Source organism: Scleropages formosus, chromosome 10 (assembly GCF_900964775.1).
Source record: "Scleropages formosus chromosome 10, fSclFor1.1, whole genome shotgun sequence".
NCBI classification, from domain to species: domain Eukaryota; kingdom Metazoa; phylum Chordata; class Actinopteri; order Osteoglossiformes; family Osteoglossidae; genus Scleropages; species Scleropages formosus.
The window spans coordinates 14,941,390-14,967,942 of NC_041815.1; the positions used below are offsets into that span (position 1 = coordinate 14,941,390).

Below are 26,553 nucleotides of genomic sequence, written 5' to 3' on the forward strand. Positions count from 1 at the left end.
TTAATCACTTGAATTCACCTAGTCCAAGCCAAGGTTCTGGTGGTTACGCTCTAATGAATTATACAGCTAGTACAGATATTAAAAAAAAAAAAAATCATTTAGTTACAAATCAGTTACATTAATCCGTTTAGGATGTATGAGGTACTCGCAACACACAGTCGTTTTCACACACGAATATATTAAGTTTTTACGTTTGAAGGTTGAATGTAGCTCTACATGATTACAACTCAACTGTATGCGGACCCTCTGCTTAACCCATTCATGTTTAAGCAGAATCGATGTAGTTCTTTGGAACAAGTATACCATTACGAAATGTTAACATGTGCGCGTATCACTAATACACACACAGTATTATAGTGTTTAGCAGTTTTTTGCTTTCCCGGTTTTATGAAATACTGCAAAGCCACCACACTTGGTCCCTGCGACATTCAGGGAAGCTGATGTGTGCAACGTGCCCTTAAGAGCTGAAAATAATTCAAACGCATAATAGGTTTTCCTTCAAATAATGTTTTAATGGCAGCTTTTCCAGAATCCTGACCAGCCACTGCTGCTCCACAAAAAAAGACACGATTTCATGACGTTTAACGTAACGCAAGATCGCGACGTGAGGGAGAAGGCTGTGCACGAGCCACGAGAACGGCGACGCGCCTTGCCTCGCCTTGCTGTCAGCGTGGCCCACGTCACTCCGTGCGCATGCCCGGCTCTCCGAAGGCGAATGCGGTACAGAAAACAAGGACCGTAGGGAGGGCAGACGGTACGTTTAGATTTTGAAATTAGAAGATTCGCAAGCCGAAGACGAAAAAATACGTTTTGCTCCACTGTATGTGAGCGTCAGCTTTCGGCGAAGGAGACAAGAGCGATATAATATGGTAAGATTTTCACGGTTTGTCTTCCGCCGGCGGTTCGCCGTGGAGGAGAAGGAGAGGGTGAAACTGACGATGTGGCTGTAACATTTTGCGCCTCCTTTCTGTGTCTCAAAATGGCGGACAGGCCGTCAGTGCTGCAGCGGGGTTGCTGTTTAGTTAGCCACTTGTTTTGAACAAAACAGAAGAGGAATACCTACTTAGTTTGCTTCGCTCATTTGTGCCATCGATTTTTTGACACTTGACTAACACAGTGTTGATTGAAGACCACGTTACTTTAAAAGTACCGGGTAACTGTTAGCTCTCTCGTCTCGCATCTGGATTCTCTGGCTAAACTTTTCGCTAGCTTCTTCTGGACAGGTATGTTGTTAACGTTTTCTTACGAGGCGGGTTACAGACGCGGGTTTTGCTGTGGTCGCCCAGTGGCAAATGCTGGAAGCTGACATCGTTGTGTTACCTTAACCCTTACAACCGAAATGTAGGTCATCATTTTAACGCCTAGTAGTACTAGTTAAGCCGCCGTTATGTGCAAGAGACGCTGGAAAACCGAAGAATAACTCGAAGTTTGAGTGGGGAAGGTCGAAGTGGGGTATGCTAGTCTTTTTGGCACGTTTTCATTCAAACAGAGATGTTTTGGAGGTTGATTCAGCGGGAGGGCGGCTTTGCTTTGCTAATTCATGAACGGCACACGATGATGCCTCCTCCTCCTCATGATCAGAGTAAATCATTAGCGGCAGTTAAGTTAATCATAATGTCCGGTGTTACATATCGATGGCGTTCGCACCGACGACTGACTCCACGTCTGAAATGTCATTTCCCTCCCTCCGCTACCACAAAAATTCAGAATCAACGACAACTTCCAAAACGGGACAGGTGTGATAAGGGGGTTCTGTTTGTACAGCTTGAGCTTGAGGACATGTCTTGTCTTAGTTAGTATGAACTTGAAGTATTATACGTTAAAAACACTGCCGACGGGCTACGCCGGTGTGACCCGGCCGCGGAGCGGAGTTCCGATACGGCGGAGCTTCTGGAAGCGATGGCGACCTTGAAATGTTCCCTTGGGTAACACACACCTTTAGTGTATTTGTCCGTTTGGTAAGATGTCGGGTGTCGGACGAAAAGCCGCCTCAGTAGCTGTGTTTTGGTGACTTATCTATCATCCCGATCGTGGTGACTTGTAGTGGAATGATATGTAATGAAGAAATCGCACTGGGGTGCAATGACAGGGTGGTTTTTTTTTTCTTTTTCTTTTTCTTGACGGCCGTAGCTGCGCCCGTACTCAGCCGCGCGCTCTCTTGTCTCGGCGCGCGGGGGTTAGGAGCGCGTGTGGACTGCTGAATACTGGACGTAGTCGAGGAGGATTTTGAAATGTGTCTGTATTGTTATTGTGGCATAACCGCAAGACGCTTGTTTTAGAAAGAGGGCAGGGCCAGATTGGTCTGTTTAGGCATCACAGCTCCAGTGTGGAATGATGAAATGGCAACATGGGTTGAAGTGCATTTTAACCCTGAGTTGTCATTGAGTTGTAGTTTTATGTATTTGCTTGTTTGTGTTCCTTTCTCATTTCTTTGCTGCTTTTGCAGTAAAGGTGAGGATACCTAAACCAGGCAGCAGGAGAACAGGGAGGGTGATGGGCCAGTACCATGACCTGTCATTTTTTTTCCATTTTTGTTGAATTTAAATTTAACCCCCCTCACCATGTGTTATGCTCTGATAGTGATATATATAGGCCCCAATAACATGGCAGATGGATTCCTTTAGCCTTTTGTCAGACACATTTTTACTCTTTTCTTTTTTGCATAGTTTAACTTCCTGTTGAAGTACTTGGCACCACCCTCCCATTCATTGCTGTCCATGGTACCCATTTACAGGTTTCTATTTTTGACTCATTATTGAGGAGTCCATTTAAATGTTCTCTTTTACTCACTGCAAAAATAGACAATGTAGATGCAACAGCACAGCTGATAGTGCTGCTCTCACGGTGCTTGGGTGGTCCAAGAGAACGCACATATGGTCCCTGCTCAGTCTTTGGGATTTCCATGTTGTTCTTGTGTTTGCATAGGTCTCCTGTGGGTGCTCCGGTTTCCCCTCACAGTTCAAAGACATGCCTTTGGCACCGTAACAATGGCAGCCTGAGTGAATTTTCCCCACGGGGATTAATAAAGTATGATCATTATCAAGAAGTCAGTCCTCCTTGTGATCCTAAGCAGCTGATACAACCAAAAAGCTAGTTTTTAATGCTCAGATGAGGCATGTGATAACTTGTGTTTCACCCTTTAGGACTACATGTTATTACATTGGACATGACTCTTTGATTTGCAAGCAAGTGGAAATACAGCAGGCAAACATTTAATAAGAGTATGTCAAATTGTGTTCATAAAGCCTTCTTAAAGACCACGTGTCTTATTCTCTCCTGAAATTATTTGTTCAACTGTGACCTAATATCCCAGAGCAGGTACAATGTTAGACTTGTATTGGAACAACAGTTAAATTATTTAATCTCTGAAACATGAAATTTTAAAGTAATTTTCAGTCTAATGTCTTTCTTTTTAGACTAATTTATTTAGTTTTTAGTGCCTTATGAATGTTTCCTTAATCCAAGTGTGTCTGTAGTGATGGCTTTTTGTTTTAGACAGTGTTGTACATTTAATTGAATTATGTGATTTTTGCCTAGTTATGGATCAGGTAAATGAGTTTTTGAATTAAATTTGTATATTAACTGTGCTTCTGCTTCCAAATTGCAGATGCTATTGGTGTCTTACGGTGAAAGCTTTTGATGCTTCTTTCATGTAGCATGTTTGGTCCTAATGAGGGTCTGCTTTGCTGCCCAGCTGACCTGAGATGGTGTGTGTTTCTGAATTTTGCTGCACATCAATCTTGCTTGTGTTCCAGACTCTGTTTAGAAGTGCATGCTTTTTGGGATTTGGCAACAAGTATTGGCATGGGGGTATCTGTCCTTGAAATCTGAACCCTTCAGATGGCACTGGAGGTGAATTTAAGCAAAAATCTGTATTGAAAACTGTTTTGTGTACATTTTTAAAATATCTGTCAGGTTTTATAGTGTGGTGCAGGTGTGCTCTCTTTGAAGAAGTACCATTTTTCATGTATATTTGTATAATGCTTATTTCTCGAAATGCATAGAGTGTAGGCAGTTAATAGCAGTGTTGTTGAAGTGCTTTATGCTTGAATAATCTAAGTTATCATTGTTTGCCATATTGATCGGTTATAGCAGAATTTAAAGGACTAGCTGAGCATCTTAACTTTTCTTTCTACTGGTAATAAATATAAGGCTTTGATTGGTGTGTCTGAACATACTCTTGACAGATTTTGCAGCATCTCACTGATTCATTCATATTTCTAAATGATGACAGTCATAATAAGAAACTGAGAGGGGCAATAATTGCTCTTTACTTTATTGCTATTTTGTCTGCCAGGTTGGTGCAGTGTCATCTGTTGCAAGAGACAGGGTTTTCTTTTGCCATCTGTCTTGATTGTGCCACAGTATATGCATTCTGGAAAGTAGATGATGGTTGATGTTGTCAGTAGCTTTTCTAAGTCATCTTATCTGTTTGAAGTCTGTTTCAAGGAATGGCTTTTGCAACAAAATGAATGTGTTAATTCAGATGTACCTGGAAATATTGCTTTTGTTAAACTAACAGCTAAGAGCATGCCATAACAGATTTTTGTGTAGTGTCTGCAATGCACTGTGCAGTTCATTGAAATGCAACTGATTTTTGTTAGTAATTTTTGCTGGTTGAATTTGTTAGGAATACTGAAGGGTTAAATATGGGAACATGTAAGATGGAAGACTATAACCCTTAATCTAGTGTGCTCATTAACTTATGAAGGTCTGTGTGCTATATAAGATTTACTGGTTTTGGATAGTTGTGTAAATTCAGCACGTCTTCCTATTGACTACAAATAAGTGGTCTGTTTTCTAATCACATTGTGTCTGAAAGTGTTTCTCGTATGGGTGTCGAACCAGTATGTTTATAGAAGCAGCAGGACTCATTCTCTTGGGTTTTGTCAGTTGCTAAGTCAGTCCTCCCCACCCTTCTGTGCAGTAGTGCTTCTATCAGGGTTTGGCATGCTATGAGTTACAAGGAAAATTGTGCCAATTACTGAAGTGCTAGTTAGTGATATGTTTTGGGTTGAAAGTTATGTGTTCTGAGTACAGTAACCAAAGTTGCAGGTTTGCAGCTTTGCTCTTTTTAAACTCGGATGCGGTTCTTTTGGTTTCTTTCACTTCAAATTTTTTTTTTTGGCTGTCAGTTACTTTTTAATCTGTGTTTAAGCATCCTTGTATTTCTTGCCATCATTGTGTTTCTGGATATACTTACTGGGTTTCTCTGCAGTGCTGAAAACATTATCTCGAAATTTAAATCTGTATGAGTTGTTACAGTGAGAAAAATACATCGCACAGCCACCAACAGAAGCTTTTGTGTGCCTTCCCAGTGACAGGGATGCAGTGATATGATATGGTGTGCTTGTAATCACAATTTTAAATCCCACAGCAATCCTGTGACACAGTTTGTGAAGGCTCTTAATTTCATGGGGCAGATATTGGGGCAGCCCTAAACTGCTGACAGCAGGTCTGCCAATAGAATTCATGGCCTGGCAGTATTTGTTTGCTTCTTTCCTGGGAGGGGGTAGTAGTGGGGTGTTTGCTTTATTCAAATGAGAGTTGTTCTTGTGTAACTTTTATTGCCATCATATTCAGAGCAGAGAGCATCCAGGCCAAGCTGTCCTCAAATGCTGGCACTGTGGGTGCTTGGTGTTGCTGCTATGCCATTCTGAGCTTGCTGTGAGGCTGCTACCATCAAAACAACGTCAGTTAAAAAGCTACCTTTTTAAGGAAGTATCCTGGAATAAATTATGAAATGCTGGAAATGAGCTTTCATCTCCGCTGGATGAATACAAAGCACTCGTGCTCTTCCTTTGTACTTCTTTTTGAGAGTATTATAGATTTGTATAGTCAGTGGCAAGAGCAGGCTTAGCAGTGATGTCAGCGTTCAGAGGTTAGGTGACGTTAGAAGGCAAGGCTCATGCTTATCTTCTCCTGATAATGTCCTCTCAATGAAAGTGTTAAGTCCATGTTCAGTAAAGATTTTGCTTTTCATTTTGTAGATATTTTTCTATAATAAGCATTTCCAGTCTTGGAAACCTTAACTAGCTGTGCTTTCATTCCTGTTAGTTTACTGTTTACCTTTTTCGTGTACGTTCTGCATATTTTTTAACAGAATGAAACTGTTTTTCACAAGCGATTCATTGACTTCAGCGTTAAAGGGTGAATAATCCCGATTTCTGGAATAGTGTCTTTACCACTCTCTATCCTCATTTCTCCAGTCTGGAATAGTGACAGGGTTCTATCCTTTTTCTTTTTACCAGACTGGATTCTTTCGTCCTCGTCTTTGTGGGCTAAGAAGCTTAAGGTGCCTGTCGCCACATATCATCAAGCTGTGTTGCTTTAGCTGTAATTCTAATAGAATGTTGGTTATTGGAGAAGATTCTGTTAGCTGAGGTTTCTGCTGAACTTAAATGATATTTTTACCTGGTTTTAGAGCTTTCTCAGCGAACAGTTCCCCCCCGCCAAGGTTTTCGATAATGAATTGATACGTTTTATTGTGTTGCTTTTAGAGTCCTTCCCTTTTTCTTGCTGTACTTTATAGTGCCCAGCAGGAGATGAGAGCAGATGTAAAGAAGGTGACTTGATGGGGAAGACAATGAGTGGAAGGCAGGGGATTGGTAGGAGGTTGCTAAACTGATGCCACACCTGATAGAATCTACATTTTCCCTGTCAGCTGCTGTCGCTCTGCTGAAAGCTTTGTGGAGGGCAGGGTCAGGCATTTGATCCAACTGCTGGTGTTCCAGTAAAGGAGACAAGGTCCATTGTACTTGTTCCCTTCACACACTTGTCCTTGTTACATTGTGGCGTGGCTCTTATGGCACTCCTGATGTTAACACTTCATCTCCCTATTTCTTGCTTTCTCTCTCCCAGATGAAGTGAAGGTCTGCTATACTGGATGTCCTTGAACTGTTTACAAGCCTTGTTCCTGGAGTCAAATTTTGGGGGAAGCTTGCACGTGTGCAAGAAGAAAACCCCCAGGTGGAGGACCCCCCAGTGAGCCAGAGCCAGTGTAGGATCAGTGACCTCCTGCCAGGGGAGAGAGCAACAGCTGCCCAGCCTTCACCAGACCTCCATAGCCACCATGGTGCTGTCACAAAGACAACGAGATGAACTGTGAGTACCTACCTTTTTTCTGTCCCTTCCCATCTCTTTTTCGTCTGTTCTGCATGCTAGCAACAGACTTACTTTGCCCTTAGGTATTGTGTTTCGTATGCCCCAAGTGCAGAGGTCAGGTTTTTGGCTTTCTGAGGTGCAGAGCAACATGTGAACTACTTAGAAAATTGTGATTGACACTGGTTCTAGCAATACAGACTAAATAGTAAGCATTCTAAAATTCTGCTTTGTGAGGATTCTTTCAATCATGCAGGCATATTTTAAATTCCTCAGGGCATCATTTCCAAATAATTTTGGTGGCCAGATCTCCCTCTAGATTACACAAAATTAGTTTTATGTCTTTAAGGGGGCATAAAATGATAACCATTTGTCATTTGTATTTTGGTTGAAGTATTTTATTATGGTAATTAAGAGGAATTTAATCAACTTTGGGACCATCTCTAATTTACCAGTATCTCACAGTGTCTTATGCTGTTATGGGTGGATATAATTCATATCTGTTCATTTAAAATGAAGAATTAATCCTTTGTGAATTTTCTTTTGGAAAAATTGAAATGGAAGAAATATTCATTTTTAATCTTAATGTATATAACAATGATATAGGATTCATTGGATGGATATTGTTTGGGGAAACTATTTTGCTTGTGTGGTTAATGATCAGGAGAAGTAAGGTATGCGTTCATGGTAGCACTACCTGGATACAAGATAGGGTGTGATCAACCCTGGTTGGATTACCTGGACAAGGGTGTCTGATGTTGAAAGACCCGAAGTGCCCAGAGACTACAAGTTACACCATTAGTGTTTGTAGATGCGTTGGAGATGCATGATATAAATTTGTTCACATTTATATCATATTATATGTTCATTTGCCACAGTTTCACGTTTTCTTTGTGTTCCACAGGACACCTGACTAGTTTGGGTGTTATGACATCATCATAGTGTCAAAAGGACATCTAATTGTAGACCAGCTCACTGTTTTATGTGTTCCTCAATAACTCATGGGCTGTTTGTCAAATGAAATATGCATGTCCTTTGGACTGACTTCTGAATCAGATCCAAAGAAAATTTTTTTTAGTTCCCTAAGAATCAACAGAATGAAGTTATAAAATTTCCCTATTGTGGTTCCTTAAGGGTTATGAAACTAAGAATGCAGGATCATCTCCTGTCACCCAGTGAAATATCCTGCATTCAAAGCTTTACAAGGTCAAGTCATACATTTAATTTTTTCTGTAAAACTGTGGCATTCACTCAAGGCTCATGTTAGCTATGACCCAACTGTCCCCCCGTCTAGAAATTATTAGCCAGTTGTCAGTTGGCAGAACAGACTTTGAGTTGGACATTATTGAAATGCCATACTGTCATCAGTGAAATCAGTGAAGAGTGCCTGCAGCTTTGTACACAAAGCAATTAATTCTTAATGCATCTTGAAGGAAATGGATCAGAAGTCAGATCAGACTTGTGTCACATTCAGGTTTGGTTGGTGTTTGAAAGATTTGTCAGTAGTTTCATTAACAGTTTTAATTCTTCAGGCTAGAGGTGTTTTAATTATAATGACAGTCAAGATTTAGCATCTCTCTGATGCAGCTGTTGTCCAGTTTCCCGCTTTAGGATTAGTGCATTTTATTTTTTTCCCCGCTGTTGCAGAATTGTGATTTGTGATCCATTTGAATTAGTATAATACGTATACAGCAAAGCTTATTTAAAATTTGCTTTAAAAGGGCAGCTGGCAATATAACAAATTAATGATCTTCTATATTTGATTCTTTGTTGGTTAATTGTCCATGTTAGTGTGGTGTCTGAGTAGTTCAGTATAAAAAGTGGGCTAACTGGATGGTAGTTATTTTAACTACATGGCTTCCGTAGTAGATGTCTTTGTGAAGGTTCTTTTATCCTTTCTCTGTTTTGTTTCCGATTGTCAGTAAAACAAAAACAGCAGTTTGCCTGAATCTTGTGTACGTTGAGTTGTACGAAACAAAACAGGCATTTAGTTATGGGCTCATTCTGACATGATGAGGAAATTACAGCCGTGAAATTTATCATAAAGAGCATGGCTCTTAAATGTTCTTCACAGGAGGTGCTTGTTAGGATTCGGTTTATTGATTCAACAATGTAATATTGGCATAACAGTTCTTTCACGTGAAAAATTCTCCACCAAGTTTGATATTATGCATGCTGTGTGAGGATTCTCTTAAGGGCTGTTTATGATGGAGAACTGATTTAGGCTGTCATTGGAAATAAGCTGTCCATTTAAGGAGTTGCCATTGCCTTGTGTTTGACAGAGTCAGCAGGAGGTTGCTAACATCTCTTTGCATCTTGCAACTGCAGGCTACTCTGCAAGTTCTGTTGGGGACACTGAACCATTTTGATTCATTACTATTAAAACAATGGCAAGCGAAAAATGGTAACAGTGATCAGCTGAGTCCTCGTCTGAATGGCCTTTTCACTAGTTCTACTAACAGAAAACAATTGGTTTTATGTTGTGGTTTAGTCCTCTTTCCCCAGGTTTTTAGTTGCCAAATTGTTTTGTATAGAGATTATCCCTGTTAGTTTGTGTTGTTTGAATGGGTTTCTTTTCACAGTACAAAGATGTGTTGGATTGATGACTCTAAATTTGCACATAATGCATAAGTGTGTGTGGACTTGCTATGGACTGATGTCCTGTTTTGGGTATACCCTTCCTAGCCTATTGCCCTATGCTTCAATCTTGCTTTTGACAAATAGTTATCAATAGCGAGTGGCTGAGATACCACACAATTGCTGTAGAAATGCTATTTTCTCCACTTTTGATGCTTATGTTTGAAATTAATAGGCCTAAATGTTTGGAAGGTCATCATTCATAGTTTGGTTATTTGGCATTGAATGCATTTGTTTCCAAGAGTTTGGTGAACATGCCTTAAAGCAGTATCTTTCTTTTGGCTAAAAAAGGTTTTCAAGGCACTTCTGGTTGATCTGCATCTTTGTAGCCAAAAGGTCTGTGAACAAGCGTGTTTTGTTCTTATGTGTGCTGATTCTTTTGAGAGAACTCCTAGGTCCTGGAGCAGTTTGTTAAAAACAACTGGATCAGACAGAAGGACTTTAATTTGCCTTCTTAGTGTATACACTTTTTGTCTTCCTTTTATCAGTTGATTCCTTTAAAATGTCTTTTTTTTTTCTTTTTTTTTTTTTGCCTTGTTCGGAGTTGTCTGTCAAAGTTCACTGTAAAGTACAGCACACTACCCCTGACTATGTTGTTTGCCCCAGTCTGACTTGAAACTGGTGGTCATTAATACCAGTATACAGAATACAAAAAGTAAAAAGCTGCCTGCAGCAGATAAGGCTAGAATAAGCCTACAGTCCACAAGGAACTGTTCATTTTAGGGGCTACTGACCTTTCATTCATGCATTACCCTTTCGTACATTCCTGTATTTGTGACTTGTATAATATCCTCTAGCTGTCCATATGAATTGTTTCATGCAGAGTCTCAGTTATTTAGGTCTTCTGGGTGTGGTTGCTGGGATGAAGTCAAGCATGGGATCTTTCTGTTTGTGCCCAGAGGTATACAGGGTGTGTTCCAATGTCTGCTCTTGGCAGAGCAGGGTCAGGGTTAGCTCATGGTGTTCTGGGCATAGAACGTTGGCCTGGCTGACAGCATGGTGCCTTTCAGTGCTATGGATTTAGTCTGTTGCCTGTCAGGCCCACAAGGTGATGCGCACCTCTTGTTCTTCCCTGGACTCACTTCACATCCTGTAACAGTTCATTTGCCTTCAAAATGGATTTTTTGAACCTCTATCTTAAAACGTGAGCGAAGGGAACTTCAGGTTTGAGATAGCTAGTCCTCTGTAAATGAGAATAAAGTTTGATTTCCCAAAACAGTGGAAGACTATTAAGTGAAATATCTTATCTTATACCTGCAAGCTCTGATCTTACCATGCACTTAAGTTTTTGTCCCTTCCCCCTTCATATTTGTGCCTGGATAAGGAGCACAGAACCCACAAAAACACAGTATTTCTTTTCCTTGTGGTTGTTGGGGGGGGGTGCGCCGGTGCCCCAAATCTCATTAATGCTGCTGTCCGTGCTTTGACAGCTGGCAGCACCATCACATGCTGCGCAAACACACATGGCCCAGGCCGCGTGTCCCGGGGTTGTCATGGCAACTAGGGTGTGCGCAGTGTCTCTATGTGGTAAATGCAAGCAGGGCTGCAGTCTACTTAAGTAAGGATCCCAAAGAATCAAGCTCCTTGCTTAAGAAGAGTTGATTTCTCCTGCGGAGACTAAATCCCTCACAAATTTTGTCTCTAATCTGGTACCTATGGAAAGTCTGTTTTTGAAATTGACTTCCCAAAAATCTGAAGGTGTTAAGTCTGTGACTTGAACTAAAGATTTGTCCTGTTTTCAAAGCGGATGAGTTGCTGTTTAATGTCTGATATGCTTTCTAAGATAGTACTTCAGATATGGTTGAAATGAAAGACAAACCCTCCCTGTTCATACCCCCGTTCCGTGATTCTCACAGCACTATACCAAAGCAACACAGTAGGTTAATCTGTATTTACGTTGATAGAAAGGCATGGCTACCCATAGCATAGTTAAGAACAGCTTACAAAAAAATTTGAAGCCGTAATACTCCTTCCAGAAAGATTTTGTTAGACTAAAGCATATTTTATTGAAGTATTTAACTACATTTGTGTTGTGGCTGTGCATACGTAAAGCTTGTTTGCTTTCTTTCAGAAAATGCTTAAGTAAAAAACAGCCTATGGAAGCAAACATGATTTGTGTATCTTCATTGTTGAAAGTAAATAGACCTGTTAAAATATGTAAAATTGGAGGAGGAAAGTTTACTGCATTTTTGCATTTTCATTTGTACTTTATTTGCTTTAGTAGAACTCAGAGCTGTGAAAACATGTTTTAATAATAGGAGTTCTTTGTCAGATTGCTGGCGGTTTTTTTCTATTTTGGTGAAGTCTTCCTGGTACGAAATTCTTTCTTTCTAAGCCTTAGGAGAAATGCAAGCACAGTTTAGTCATGTCACATTGTAAATACAAATAGTCCAAGCATTGTATTTTTATTTCCTTGTAGGGTCGAGCCAAGTTAACTCAGTTGTACTGAAACTCATACAGGAGCAAAGAATGTACATAAAAGCACTTTTAGGATAGTAGAACTAGAAAATTAATAAACAAGAACTGGTGATGGCCGCATGGTCTTTCTGTGCTATTTGTATTTATTCTGATTGGGAAGTTTGTCAGTGAACCTTAGGTGGGTTGGGATAGATATTTTTGACTACATTTTAAAAATGTTTTTTCTTTGTTAAATGCAGTGTGTAAAAGCAGTTAAATCCAGTCCTCTTGCTGGCATTTTGGTAAAGTTTTAACTCCTTTTGCTTAGTGTACAAGTCTTATTTTCTCAATTTAATTCCAGATCTACTCAACCCTGGGCTAAACACATGGGATATGTGAGTTTTTGAGTCAACTCATCCATCTCTAATTATAGGGGTAGTGAGCCAAGCACCATCTAGGAACAAGACTATGTAAACACAACATTGCAACACTGTGGTGCAGGGGGTAATGTCAGTGGCTCACTCTGAACTTTTTTGGGTATAGTTTCGAATTAGGCTTAGTGTATGGAAATTTGTGCATGGTTTGTTCTATGATAAATTTAGAATCATTATCCACAAAACATACTACATAGTTTGTGATAGATTCCTGTTTCAAGTCATGATGGTACATTCTGTAGTTTGTCTGATTTTATGAGCAGCTCCCACATAACTACTGTAGGAGAGTCAAATGGTTATAATGTAATGCTGTTAGTTTTTTTTTATTTCTTTCTTATGAATAGCAAAACTTGTATGTGCAACCTTTCAATCCTAGATGCTGAAAGAAGAAAATGTCCGGTGTCTGGCAGCCACTAAGCTTTGTGTTGCCATTAATTGCTTGTTCAAGAACAAAAAAGTAGTCCTAATTCTTTCTCTTTTTTTAATATAAATGTGCAAAAATTAAGTATTACTGCTGGCTTCCCCACCTTCCCAGGCAGAAAGTAATCCCCACTTCATGCAAACACTCTCACCTTTTCTACCTTGTCTTTATTACTCATTTAGCACTCTGCATTTAATAGATTAGCACTCAAACCCTAGTTCATTTGTCTTTATTATTGGCATTTAACAGTTTACATTTATTTAATTAGCTGACAACTATTCTCCAAAGCGACTTACAGTGTTAAGCTACTTACAATTATTTATCAATTTATACAGCTGGGTAATTTTACTGGAACAATTTTGGGGTAAGTACTCTTTTAAGCTAACGGGTACTACAGCTGGAGCTGAGATACGAACTGACAACCTTTGGGTCCAAAGACAGCAACTCTAACCGTTTGCTTGAGATGGTTTATTTCTCAGATATCAAAACATGACTAGATCCAAACAGTAGGTATTTCCAAAATGTATGTTATGTAGTTAATGTTGGCTAGTTAGTTATGTAGAGATTTCTGGTATCATTTGAATGGTGGCTGGTGTTTCTGGGTTCAGAACACTACTGTTCATGTGGGGGGCAAAGAGCAGTGCTGAAGGCAGCTGATTAAAACACAGTGCTGTGTCAAACAGTGACAAAGTGCACCATATTACACGGTGATCTTTTGAAGCAGTCCACACAACACTCTATATGAAGCAGCGTTTTGTTTCTTTTGAGTAGTTCAGGCGGTATGTACTTTGTTGAGATTGTGATATCTGACTTGTTAGCAAGCAGTAGCTTGTTTAGAGAACATGAAGTTGTCCAATACATATGGAGGTGAATGAGTGCAAGCTCCAGGAAGATATGTGTATATGTGCTCTATCCCTGTTACTGTTTGATCCTTATGTTATCCCACTCATTCCTTTGGAGAGCTGGACTGGCTGTGGGTTGATCTCCATGGAAACACAAATACAGTCACTCATGCACAGTATGTCTGTGCTGTGTTCCCCCCCCTCATTCTGCATGCTCTTCTCTAATCACAAAGGTGAAGTCACTTCAGCATAAGGATACTTTTTTCAGTACAACACCTGGCTGAGACAGTATCTTCAAGTGCTTGGGTGTAACATCAGTTTTCCAGTTTGGCAGTCAGCGAAGAACACTGTTGGAAGTGGGCTTTTGAATACCGTGTACCCCTCTTAAACTACCTCCTATTTGTATGGTGGTAATCCATCTGAGCACTGGGTAATATGGAATGGCATTTGGAGTTGGAGTGAGAAGCAGATGGGAGTCATCTTAAGGTCCGCCTAGGCCATTCTAAGGCTGGCCAGCAAAAAGGCTCTAAGCTCCCACATGATTGCAAGTGTTCAGCTGGCACTACCAGGTGTGGGTCTATGTCCCAATGCTGAGATTCAGAACCAGTGTATCTAACATGACTGTTGCTGAAAGCTTTTTGTACAAACTTACTACATTGGGGGTTTCTCTTCAAAAGTTTTGTTTGCGTTGAGATTTAAATTAGCTGTCCCTTTCAGTTGAGCCAGAAATACTACATCCGCTGTAGCTGTGTTGATGCATAAACCTTTAAACTGGTATATTCAGTGCCCTTATTTGAGTCCTCGGGCACAATCCAGACCTAGTTCTGTTCTAGTTTCACATGGTTTTTTTTTTTTTTTTTGTTTTTCTCTCCTTACAAATATCAGCTATGTTTGCTTAGTTCAAATTCACAAATGAGCATTTTGTTTTAACATCACCCCTGGATAAAAATCGGAAAAGCCTCTCCTATTGAGCATTCTGGGAGCAAGCAGAGTGATTCCCCCCCCCCACCTTCCGTCAGCTTCTCATGCTTCCAACAGTGAGCAGCCTGTCACATGAGCAATAACCTCTAGGTAACCTTCACTGAACAGACTAGTTCACTTCCTTTGTCAGTGGTTTTTAAATAGCAATGGATAGTGGGTTAGCAGTCCTCCAGTTCTAAACAGTACATTCAGGCTTTCTTATAAACACTGTCCAGTACCATACATATTCAGGTACTTGATAAGGTAGTCTAGTCTTACGTGACCTTCAGTGTTCTTTTGTTAGCCAAAAAAAACTGGATTTTTGGTTTACTGTGTGGAAGATTGGTCAATTGCATGCTGCTGCTGACAATTTTAACTTAAAATGATTAAAGTATCAGATTTCCTGGGTAATGATAAAGATGTTGGTCTCCACAGTAATTCTGAATTTTTCCTTTGTGTGATCCATTTAAAGCATTCTGAGGCTATTGTCTGGACTGAAGAATTGTATTTATTGAACACCTAAAGGCTCTACACCATCAGGAATTATGTGTTCTAATGTGTATTACAAATGTCCCTGTACTTTGCTAAGATAACCAGGTTTTTCTTATTTATCCTGACTTCAGGTGATCTGTTTGTGAATTATTTTAATGGAAGTCCCTAGACAGCAGTGGATTTAGATTTTTGCCAAAAGCAACATAAGCTGTTCATAAAGACCACCTTCTAGAAAACTGCAGAGGCATGTGAAACTGGGGGGCTTTGGCTGTGTTTCAAATGTTTCTTTGTCTTTGACAAATTTTACTCTCTATTATACCATTGTTGAATTACTGACTAATGGCTTTTTTGAATGATTGACAGTTAAAAGATTTATCAGTCTGCATATCAAGAGAACTAATTAGCTCCTTTTATTTTCCAGAAATCGAGCGATAGCTGATTACCTTCGTTCCAATGGTTACGAAGAGGCATATTCAGTTTTCAAGAAGGAAGCAGAATTAGATATGGTAAGTTTGGGCTCCCTCAAACACATTTAAGAACAATATGCTTTAATTTAGCATTTTAAGTTTGATTGACATTGGCAATATGAAAGTGACAGAATGAATGTGCCCCTCAATGGTTTTGATGAAGAATAGTAATTCCACCTTTGGTGACAGTGCGGGGGAAGTGGTTTGTTGTGACAGATTCTGCAACAGCGTGCAGTTTCCTCTGGGGGCCCCGCCTGTTTCTCCTATGGGATAGAGCCTCAAACAAAGAACCCTCTTTAAAGACCAAACCACGCCAAAGATCTGAATGTTTCTTTCCAGCCTTTTTCATCCATCTGGCGAGACATTTCAAACATGAGGTTTTCACTTGGTAGAAACATGGTCAAAAACATAGTATTAGGCTGGAAGACGATGCTCGGATGTGCTTGTAATGTCCCTCTGAGCAATGCCATGGTGTCTGACACATTCCTTATTGTCCTTTATGTATAGTTTAATGTTTAGTTTGGAATAACTGTCTCTATAAGGTTTGACATGTTGCCATCCTGCATGAAGTGACACGTGCCTTGGGCCACCTTGCCAGGGTGCTGTCCTGCTTTGATGGACTGATAGCCTGCAGTGATTAGGGCATACAGTGCCAGTATGTCCTGTTGGCCAGGCAAGATGGCAGAGGGCCCTAGCAGATGGCAGGTCAGACAACATCACGCAGTCTAAGCAAGTGACGTGGCCCCTGACATCTTTCTTCAATGAAATCCTCTCAAACCACACCAGTGTGCGCTTCCAGTGGTAGGAAGTTGTAGCTCTAGTACTTGTCAAAACTATGTAGCAGTTATGGTACTTACACCCTCCATTGCAATCATAAAAGCAGGTCATCCCTCTGAGATTTCAGTCATCATTGTGTTTATGTACAGTGTGCAGGCAGAATACTCTCTACTGTAAGCTATTCAGAGATGCATTATATAAATATTCACATTAGCTGCTGCAAGCCCTAGCTTTTTTCAGCTGTTCACATGCATATGACAAACCACAATTTTGAGCCCTGGGTTTTTTAAGGGCAAACAGCATTACTCTTTATTTACTTTTTGAAACCCCAATGTTACAAAGGTGAGTTAAAAAGAATGATCTGACATTGGAAGCAGCATGGCACTGTAGCTGATTACCACATTAAAGAACAGTAAACAGCTGCTACACATAACTGTAGCTGAAAGCCATATCCAAAATTATTTTGTCACCAAGGGGTGCTGTGTCTAACTGCCTTTTCTGCAGCTTTTCCCTCATGTTCCTCCTTACTAAAAAGTACTTTGTAATGGTTGTAGTGTTATGGTTTAAATCAAAGAATTTGAGGTTGTACAAACAAACACATTTTTCACAAGCATGTGTTTGCTGTTTTTTGGGGGGGGGGGGAGTTTGTTTTTGGTCATATTGGGTTTAATGCAAATGGAAACTTCATCAGTGTAGTTTTTCTTAAAATATGGGAATCTGTAAGGTACTCTCAAAACTAGAAGTTTTTATCCATATAAGCCTGAAAAAGCTTATTATAAGATCTGACCCCCACCCTTAATACACACTTTCATGGCCTACAGTAACTGCCAGGCACCCTGAAGGTAATTTTTCCACAGTGTAGTGTTTCTGAAATTGTAATCTTTGTAAGCTCCCTTGTCTGTAGAAGATTAACCCATGTGAAGGGATTAAAAGTGGAATTTACTGTTGCCTCCTGCAGTTCTGTGTATGGCCCACTGTCTTGTTGGAGGTTTTTTCCATTTTGATTTCACCTTATTCCGAGGCTTCAATACATTTTCCGTTAGTCCAGAGGGAATGGTTTTTCAAATTGATTGCATTGGGTTCTCACAGATCATATTCATCCTTTCTCCCCAACTAGAATGAGGAGCTGGATAAGAAGTATGCTGGCCTTTTGGAAAAGAAATGGACTTCAGTCATCAGATTACAGAAGAAGGTTTGTAGTGTTTTGTTCAGGTGATACCCTGTTGGATTTGCTTGCCTAGATCACTCCTGAGTGCCGTCGTGTTCATTCGCAGGTATATCAGCAAACCAGTATGCATCATTTATGATTGACATCTGTATTGTTCAGCAGTGATGTAGAAGAACCCTAAACATATTAGCATAGATGTTTTAATTTGTAAACTTTTATTGGACCTGTTTTCTTCATCACAAATACACAGAACATTCAGATTTAAATGTTACTTTTCAAGATATGCTTTATGACTAGCAGTAACGGTAATTAATATTTTTGTAGTTGTGGTTGTTTAGATTGCAGTAATTTGTGGTGCCTGTAGTGTAGTGGTGAGATGAAGTTTTAATCATCATGCACCAGAGACTTTGTGTCTTTGTGTGCTCACTTGTTTTACTGGTACCTGGTAGGTGATGGAACTGGAGTCAAAGCTGAATGAGGCTAAAGAGGAAATCACTTCAGGAGGACCCGTTGGTCAGAAACGAGACCCCAAAGAATGGATTCCACGACCCCCTGAAAAGTATGCCTTGAGTGGTCATAGGAGCCCTGTCACTCGTGTCATATTTCACCCTGTCTTCAGTCTTATGGTCTCTGCCTCTGAGGACGCAACAATAAAGGTGGGTTTCCATTCCCGCTGGTGCAAATCAAGCATCTGATGGCTCTCTCTCCTCTCTATTGAAAGTTGTATAATCTGCAAAATTTTATTCATTGTTTTTGTCTCTTTGAGCGGATTTTGAAAGAGAGATGCGCAAGAGGAACAGTGTGCTGGCTGTTTGTGTACTGTCTTCAGTTATTGAATACTACTTTGCAGGCTTAGTGACATCATTGTAACACAAGCCACTTCTATTGCTGGGCAGGCACTGGCCTTAACCAGACCTTTTTCCTGTTGGCTCAAATGTACACATCACAAGCATGTATGTGTATGCTTTTCCTTAGTTGTTCCGGCTATTTATATAGTCAGTTCTTTTCCAACTGCGATGTCCCAGTTTGGGATAAATATTTTTGTCCATGATTTATTCATAGAATCTGAAAAAGCTCACTTCCATTTGGCTGCAGTCCCTCAAGAGGGATCCTCTGCCTTTCTAGCCACTGGCTTCACAATGAATCCATCTTCCGCTTCAGCACCAGTAGCTAGGATAGCCTATGTCGGGGCAGGCAGACGGTGGGGGCAGAGAGGGCAATGTAAAACCTTCTCCCCTCCTCAGTGCCCTACTTTTCAGCTCAAGCAATCTTGTTCACAATGTTGATATGCCTGTACCAGCATGCCGCCGGTGGCCAGCTCGACAGAACGACCTGTTTTTTTTTTTTTTTTTTTGCCTGTGCCGTGCTCTTCCACGATCATGCTTAGTCCACCATTCTAGTACGGGAACACTGCATCAAGCAAATTAAGAGCAAATGGCTTCCCTTACTTTACGTTCTAACATTTCACCATGCATTCATGTTTATCGACAGCAAACAAAATGCAGTTCTTACAGCAGTTCATGTCTGTCTTGGCTGACTCAAGGTGAACTTGAACTGGCTCTTTTCTAAAGGCTGGTCTCTGTGAGTGTGTCTCAGAAGTAGGGCCTTTTCAAGTATAGCAGATTTCTTCCATATTCTCTACCCTATCTTTCGCTTTAGGAAATAATTGTGTAGGCATACATGGTGTGCCCCATACAGATTTCTTCTGTCTTTACAAGGGTTTCTATACTATCCAGAGTCCCCTCTATTAATATGAATATGATGATTTATTTAGCTTATGTTTTTGTCCAAGGTTCTGTGAAATCTTGGTAATGCCAAGAAAAAGTCCAGACAAGGTCACTAGATGATAATCTGATAAAATTGCAGCAAACACAAAATCACTGAGAGATTGCAGTAGTATTCACTTAAAATAAAAGAAGTAAACTTCAAGAACAAAGCTTTTTACCCTCACACACACAGCCTTATTGAAGTTTATTATTTGTCTTTAAATAAACTTGGCCTGCTAATCATCACAAGAGGGGAAAAAATAAAACTTTCCCATAGAAATAGTGCTGGTTTTCAATTGATCGCTCTAGAATGTACTTCAGCAATCTGAGTATCACCTTTCCTAAATTTCTAAGCAGAAATTTTTACCCGTTGCTTTCATAATGCGATTTGACACGTTTAGTGGGACATTACAGAAAGCAGTCCATTCTGACTCCCAGGTATTGCATTAGTTTTACAAGGCTTATTAGTCACACAGTACACTGTTGCCAAGATCAGTGGCACATTCCCGATGGCGTGGTCAGCCTCTCTAATGGGTCATTGTGTTACTTGCTGTAGATTAAAGGGAAAGCCTTGCTTGGTTTCATTGTGTAAGCCTGTCTGAACATGCCTTCTGCAAGCTGTGCCTGTGTTTTGCTTGACTGAATATGCAGGTGAAGTGACAGACGGGGCCTGAGGGGTTGCAAATTAAGGGGAGGTGTGATTAAGAGGCCAGTTTTCTGTAGAATAGGAAGGCAGGACACACTGAAGCCTAGGGTTCCCTTACTCTCTCTTCTCAGGTGTGGGACTATGAGACGGGGGACTTTGAACGCACGTTGAAGGGCCACACAGACTCTGTTCAGGACATCTCCTTTGACCAGACTGGGAAGCTGCTGGCCTCCTGTTCTGCTGACATGACCATCAAGCTGTGGGACTTCCAAGGCTTTGAGTGCATCAGAACCATGCATGGTAAGGGAATAGGGGGTGGGGTGGTCTGAGGTATAAAATCGCAGATGGAGGTGAGTATCTAGGCAAGTTGTTGGGCGGTAGTATAGGTGGATATGATGGCTACAGATGCTGGTTCATTAACACTTCAGGTATTGCGTGAAACCAGTGGGGGTACAATCTGCTATCAAATTTCGCTCTGAACATATTTAACTGCCTCTATGCGATACACATCTAAATACATTTCAGGAAGCTATTTTACAGCCCCCCTGTTCCTTTATACATTACAGGAATATAACTCCCCCAGGACTTTTCAATATATTCTATTAGAAGTGCAATTATTAGTAGGCTTTTTATCATTTGTGGTGGTATAGGAGCAAAGTGAGAAGCCCAGTGGTTATTTGAGAAGTCGCACCTTACTCCTTGTATGAAATGTCCTGAATTACAAACACATTGGTCTTCTGGCAGCGGCCCTGTTAAATCCTAATTGCTTCACAAATTGCCGTGGCATATCTAATAATGTTCCTTCAGGCCCACAAGATACAAGATCACTTAGGTAGTGGATTTTTGCTTTAACGCTCTGGTATTTAAATGTAGTCACATCTGGGTGCATTTCCAGTGTTTTCATTATTAGTGTTGTGCAGTTTCAGGAAGAGAAAATATGATTTTCCATCTAACGAACCTGTTTCACAGAAAATAATTTCAGATAAATTAATGCCACACATTTAAGTAAATTTCACTGATTTTGATCAGTGTCACTACATGTAAAATGTATATTAAGAAGAATCATGTAAAAAAAAAAAAAAAAAAAAAAAAAATTTTTTTTTTCCCCCCTCTCTTCTCTTTCCCCATGGGGTAACAATTTTGGGGCAAGTTTTAATTCATTTCATTTTACACTCCATCAAATAAAATGAAATAGGACTATGAAGCAGACTGAGGCATGAACAGATATGAAATGAGCACAGGGATCTCTGCTTTCCACTTGGTCTGTTCCACAGTGCCAGTTGAAGTCATCCAGGAGAATCCCAGTCTCCATTCTGGTATTCCTTCAGGAATCCTAACACACTGCCTCCACAGATTGGCTGGTTTGGCCAAGGATTATGAGCTTTTGGATGGGGGTTTAATTATCCCTCCTCAAGACAAGATAACATTTTGTGTGGTTCAGCTCATATTTAAGCCTACTTTTTTCTGAGGCTATTTACTGATTCATCAGCTGTTTAGCTGCTTAAAAATGTCAGCCTGTGTAATTAGCTTTTTTCCCCCAGAACAAAGCCAGCCGTGACAAATGAAGAGCTTCCATTTATTTAATTGCCTAATTTATTTAAATCACTTCTGTGGTCTTAGCCATTCATCAAGTGGCTCTCTGGTTAAAAAGGGCATTGAGGGCAGAACCAAAGAAGAACTTCAGTCAAGATCTGCTGCTTTGTAGTTTTATATGTAATATATGTGATTTAATTTTATGCTTATCTAAATTAGATTCTGATTCCAGATCAGTACTAAATTTTGTTGTATCCAAATCCTCTTCTGTTGTCAATTGTGGCAATAATTATCTACATAGAGTAAGTTAGCGCTTTACTTCAGTGGCATTCATCATAATGTGCATGTTTCCTTCAGTGCGATTCTGAATTTATGAATGTTTGAAATGTCATTTTTTTTCATGTCCTGGTTGATTATAAATTGGAAGTTCTCAATTTCTCTGTTTTCTCATTGCTACTTTTTAATTTTTATTTTTTTTTTTTTAGTTTTTGTCTGGTGCAGCACAAATGGTAGGCCAGTAGAACAATAATTTACTTAACAGTGATATATTCATGTATACTTCATGATGTGTTTACTAGATCAGTTTAGAGAAGTACAGTGATCAGGAATGCTACCTTCAGATTGGTTCATCTTTTTAATTTGCAATTGTTTTTTTTTTTTTTTTTTTTTTTTTTTCCCTCTCTCCCCTTATTTTCCCCCCTGTCAGGACATGACCACAATGTTTCTTCTGTAGCCATCATGCCTAATGGAGACCATATAGTATCTGCTTCAAGGGATAAGACCATTAAAATGTGGGAGGTTGCAACTGGGTAAGCAGTAACATGGTGAACATCTTGCTTTTGTGAATTTTGCTGTTTTTCACCTTCCCATACTCTCAAGGCTGTAGTAAAACCTTCAGTGATGAAAAAAGTAGTTGTTGCTGCAAGTGACCACTGAGTTACCTATGAAGGTGCTCCTGGGACCTGGTGGTATAACCCATACAGTGTTCTACAGTGGGAGTTTTATTTTTGAGTCAAATTAACTGATTTGCTTTAGCAGACCTAAAGAATGTGAATAAATGTGTAAAAGGAGGGGGAAGGGACAATATCACGTACGTAAGTGTTGTTACCTGTCTTGCCTCTAGGTACTGCGTGAAGACCTTCACTGGCCACCGGGAGTGGGTGCGCATGGTTCGTCCAAACCAGGATGGAACACTGATCGCTAGTTGCTCTAATGATCAGACAGTGCGTGTATGGGTGGCAGCCACCAAGGAGTGCAAGGCAGAGCTGCGGGAACATGAGCACGTGGTGGAGTGCATCTCTTGGGCACCAGAGAGTGCTTATTCCACTATCCTGGAGGCCACAGGTTCAGAGGTCAGAAATCCAAGTCATAGATGTTATAACAGTTTCTTCTTCAGCTGCTCTGTGCCTAGTTGACTGATTCCTGATAATTTATGATGGTGGTTGCTGTAGCTACTGACTGAAAAAGACTGGGATGTAGGTCTTGAACTCTGGATGTGTTTTAAGCCACATAATAAGGAATTTACTTTCTCTTGTCACCTGGTTTTGTGGAAGCAAGTGTGATTAGCCATAGATTTGCCCTTCAGCCTTAGCTGTGAATTATACTATCTTGGTAATTTCTGATCATTCATCATCTTGTGATCTACCATGACGAATGTGATAAAAATAAATTTTCCTGCCCGCAAGCCAGGTACTTGTAGGAATTAAATACTTCTGCACAGCTAAGTGACATGTTGTATTTGTGTTCTCTTTGTACCCAAAAGTTGGTAATGTCAAAGACCAAATGACTAAAACATTTTGATGATATATGGTGTGATTCGTGGAATATTCTACAAAATCTGTCATGTCTGGCATAGTGAGTTGTACTTGGTACAAGGCAACACAGGCTATTTTGACAGGAGTTTTGAGAGAGTATATTAAAAATCATTATCATCTGATCTGTTTATCTAGTACACTGGTAGAGAACATTTTGTGATATTTTTTATTTGCTGTGAAGCCCATTGATCATCCAGAGCTTTCTTTGTCGTGCAGTTATCCTCTTTATGGTGCAGAGACTTGTTACACACGCACACAGCAAATATCAAATTTCACAATGAGTCTAGTATGAGTTCTTGTGTTGTTTAAAGGTCTTAATTTAAAATATGTAACACATGTGCTTAATGAGAGAACCAGGCTTCCAGTGTTTGACTGTCCTTTTTAAATCTTTTGAAGGGTGCGCAAATTGAACAGTACAAATGAATAAAGAGAAAGTGGCAGGGTGGCAGTGCTTAGTTCATCCAATAACCACTCTTCACTCACCTCTCTCTGTCTGTGTGCCTTAGACTAAGAAGAGTGGCAAGCCTGGCCCCTTCCTGTTGTCGGGATCCCGGGATAAAACCATCAAGATGTGGGATGTCAGCACTGGCATGTGCCTTATGACACTGGTGAGTGAGTGAGTGAGTGTGTGTGTGTGTGTGTGTGTGTGTGTGTGTGTGTGTGTGTGTATTTCTGTGTTGTATGTGTTGGCTGGACTATTTTTTCATTAGGGAAATGGGGTTGTGCATGTCACCGTATGCACTTCTGAGTATGTGACCTAGTTGGGGCTGTATCCCCAGGTTGGCCATGATAACTGGGTGCGAGGTATGATGGTACATCCTGGAGGGAAGTTCATAGTGAGCTGTGCAGATGACAAGACCCTGCGGATCTGGGACTACAAGAACAAGCGCTGCATGAAGACATTGAGTGCTCATGAACATTTTGTTACCTCTCTGGGTAAGCAGCAGGAAGACGACTGACTATATTTGACACCACTCATTTGAATTTTTTGTTATAAGCCAGCATGCAATAGTAAGGTCCTGAAAATGGGCTAGTGTTTCCCTCTGGCTGAATCATTAAATGGGTTCCATCGGGGAGACAGTGGTTCAGTGAGTTTATTTTTGGAGTTTGTGTGGTTTCCCTGATTTTTGTCTTGGGGCTGCTTGGAGTTGGTTGAAGAGGTGAGTTTGGTCTGTTAAGAATCCCACTGCTGTCTAAGTTTGGGGTTTCAAACAGGCCAAGGCTGAGTAGCTCTTCAGGGCTGTAGTGAGGGTTGATGGAAGCTGCTTTCAGAAGGTCTTCCATTACCTTTAGCTATTTTTCTGTACTCATTGTGTTCTTAAAGAAGATAAATGCACAGATAATATGTTCTGTTGTATGGTCAGTTTTCTATAGAAAATTCCAGTTTAAACAAGTGAAACGAAGACTTGTTCTATTTGTAGATTATGTGTAGTAGGCTAATACGGAGTAGTGTGTTGCATAAAGACTGCCACTGACATTTCTTTATATATTTGCCTAGTCCTGGCAGTGTAGAATTAATCTTCAGTTCTTTTGCAGAAATCTCACTCCGTATCACAAATGGCATTTTTCCTGCTGTTATGTCTAATTGCATCATGTCCTCTCTCTCTCTCTTAGATTTCCACAAGACTGCTCCTTATGTTGTCACTGGGAGCGTAGATCAAACAGTAAAAGTCTGGGAGTGCCGCTGATTTCACCTGCAGGAGACATGCCCTACCCCACCACCACACCTTACCCCACCCTTTTCCGTCTTTTCTTCTGGATGCACTCAGTTACCATGGTTATTCCCCATTGAGCTGTTTAAATAACTATTGTCCTTTTATGTAAATTATTCTGGATGTAGATTGAGCTATTAAATGTTACACAAAAAGTATTCTTGCATGGTGAATCCAAAATTGTATACTGTAAATTTGCATAACGTTGTTTAGAAGTACCATAGGTTTAACACAGGCTGGGAGTTTTCACCCAGCCTAACCTACTGAAGGCAGATGTTTTGAGTAAAAGTAGGGCACTAAACTGATAATTTAATGACAGTGTCGTTCTTACTTGTCAGATAATTATGTCTGTCTATTTTTTTATTTAGGGTTTTGCTTAATTTTTTTCCACTGTCGTAGTCTTGGTGCCTAGCTTGGTGACCTTTTGAGGGTAATAAGAGAGCAGAGAGACTGTAATCCCTTGGTGCAGATTTGACTGTCTGTGGGGCTCGTATTTGGAATAATCTGTAGCTGTGTAACATCGCCTCTGAAGTGTGCTTACCATTCTCTTATTGTAAAACTAGATGATATATTACTGGCTGCATCTAAGAACATGTTTTGAAATTGTTGTTGTTAGACTGTTGAGTGGAAATAAGGGCTTGGTACTCTTGTCATGGTACGTCATTGAGGAAAGCCTATGCTTGAATTGGAACATAAAGATCTTCAGTAGCTCCATTTACCTGAGTAAGTGGCCCAGCGTACATCAGCTCAACCTTGCTCAGGGGGTGTCTTATGGTTGCTAGAGCAACAGCGCTGCAGGCTGTTTGGCTGGAAGATGTGATCATTGATGTCCCTGTTGACATAGCCATGCTCTGAGCCTACAGAAACCGCCAGAACTCAGTCTCATAGGAGCAGGATGGATCTTGAACATCAAACATACCGCACCTTTGAACCTGCAGCATTTACAAGTTGGACCTTAGGCAGCTTCTTTTGTAGAGTCCCCCCACCCCTACCTTTTTTGTAGTTTTTTTTTTTTTTTTTTGGGGATGTCTTAATTTTTTTTCCTTAATTTGTGTTGTGTGTGTGTGTGTGTGTGTGTGTGTGTGTTTTTTTTTTTTTTTTTTACTGTGCTGATCCACGATTCTAAACCACTGATATCTTCTTAATTTGTTTAAACTCTTTTGTCTATTTTGCTGCTCTGTTGTGGTATAGGTGCAAATGGATAGTTAAATGGCCAAGGTGTATTGGTATGCCACGTTTAATGCCATTGAGCTTAAACAGATGTACACCATGACAAAGTTCCTAAGTCTCCACTCCAACAGTTGCCTGTAAGGGGATGTGCAAAAACCTCTACTCAAAGAGAAAGGTAAAGGATGAAATATTAAAATTGGAGAAAGTGGCTTTTTG

At 40.3% G+C, this 26,553-nt stretch overlaps 1 protein-coding gene across 1 annotated transcript; it reads left to right on the forward strand.

The window, feature by feature from the left end:
* The first annotated feature begins 711 nt into the window (after positions 1-711).
* On the forward strand, positions 712-26,186 carry LOC108922369 (platelet-activating factor acetylhydrolase IB subunit alpha). The gene is made up of 11 exons (XM_018732470.2): positions 712-869; positions 6,862-7,104; positions 15,706-15,790; positions 17,646-17,720; positions 18,146-18,352; positions 20,240-20,408; positions 22,348-22,450; positions 22,765-22,993; positions 23,962-24,063; positions 24,235-24,391; positions 25,070-26,186. The coding sequence occupies exons 2-11, from the start codon at positions 7,073-7,075 to the stop codon at positions 25,141-25,143; spliced, it is 1,233 nt and encodes a 410-aa protein (XP_018587986.1). The 5' UTR covers positions 712-869; positions 6,862-7,072; the 3' UTR covers positions 25,144-26,186.
* The last annotated feature ends 367 nt before the right edge of the window (positions 26,187-26,553 follow it).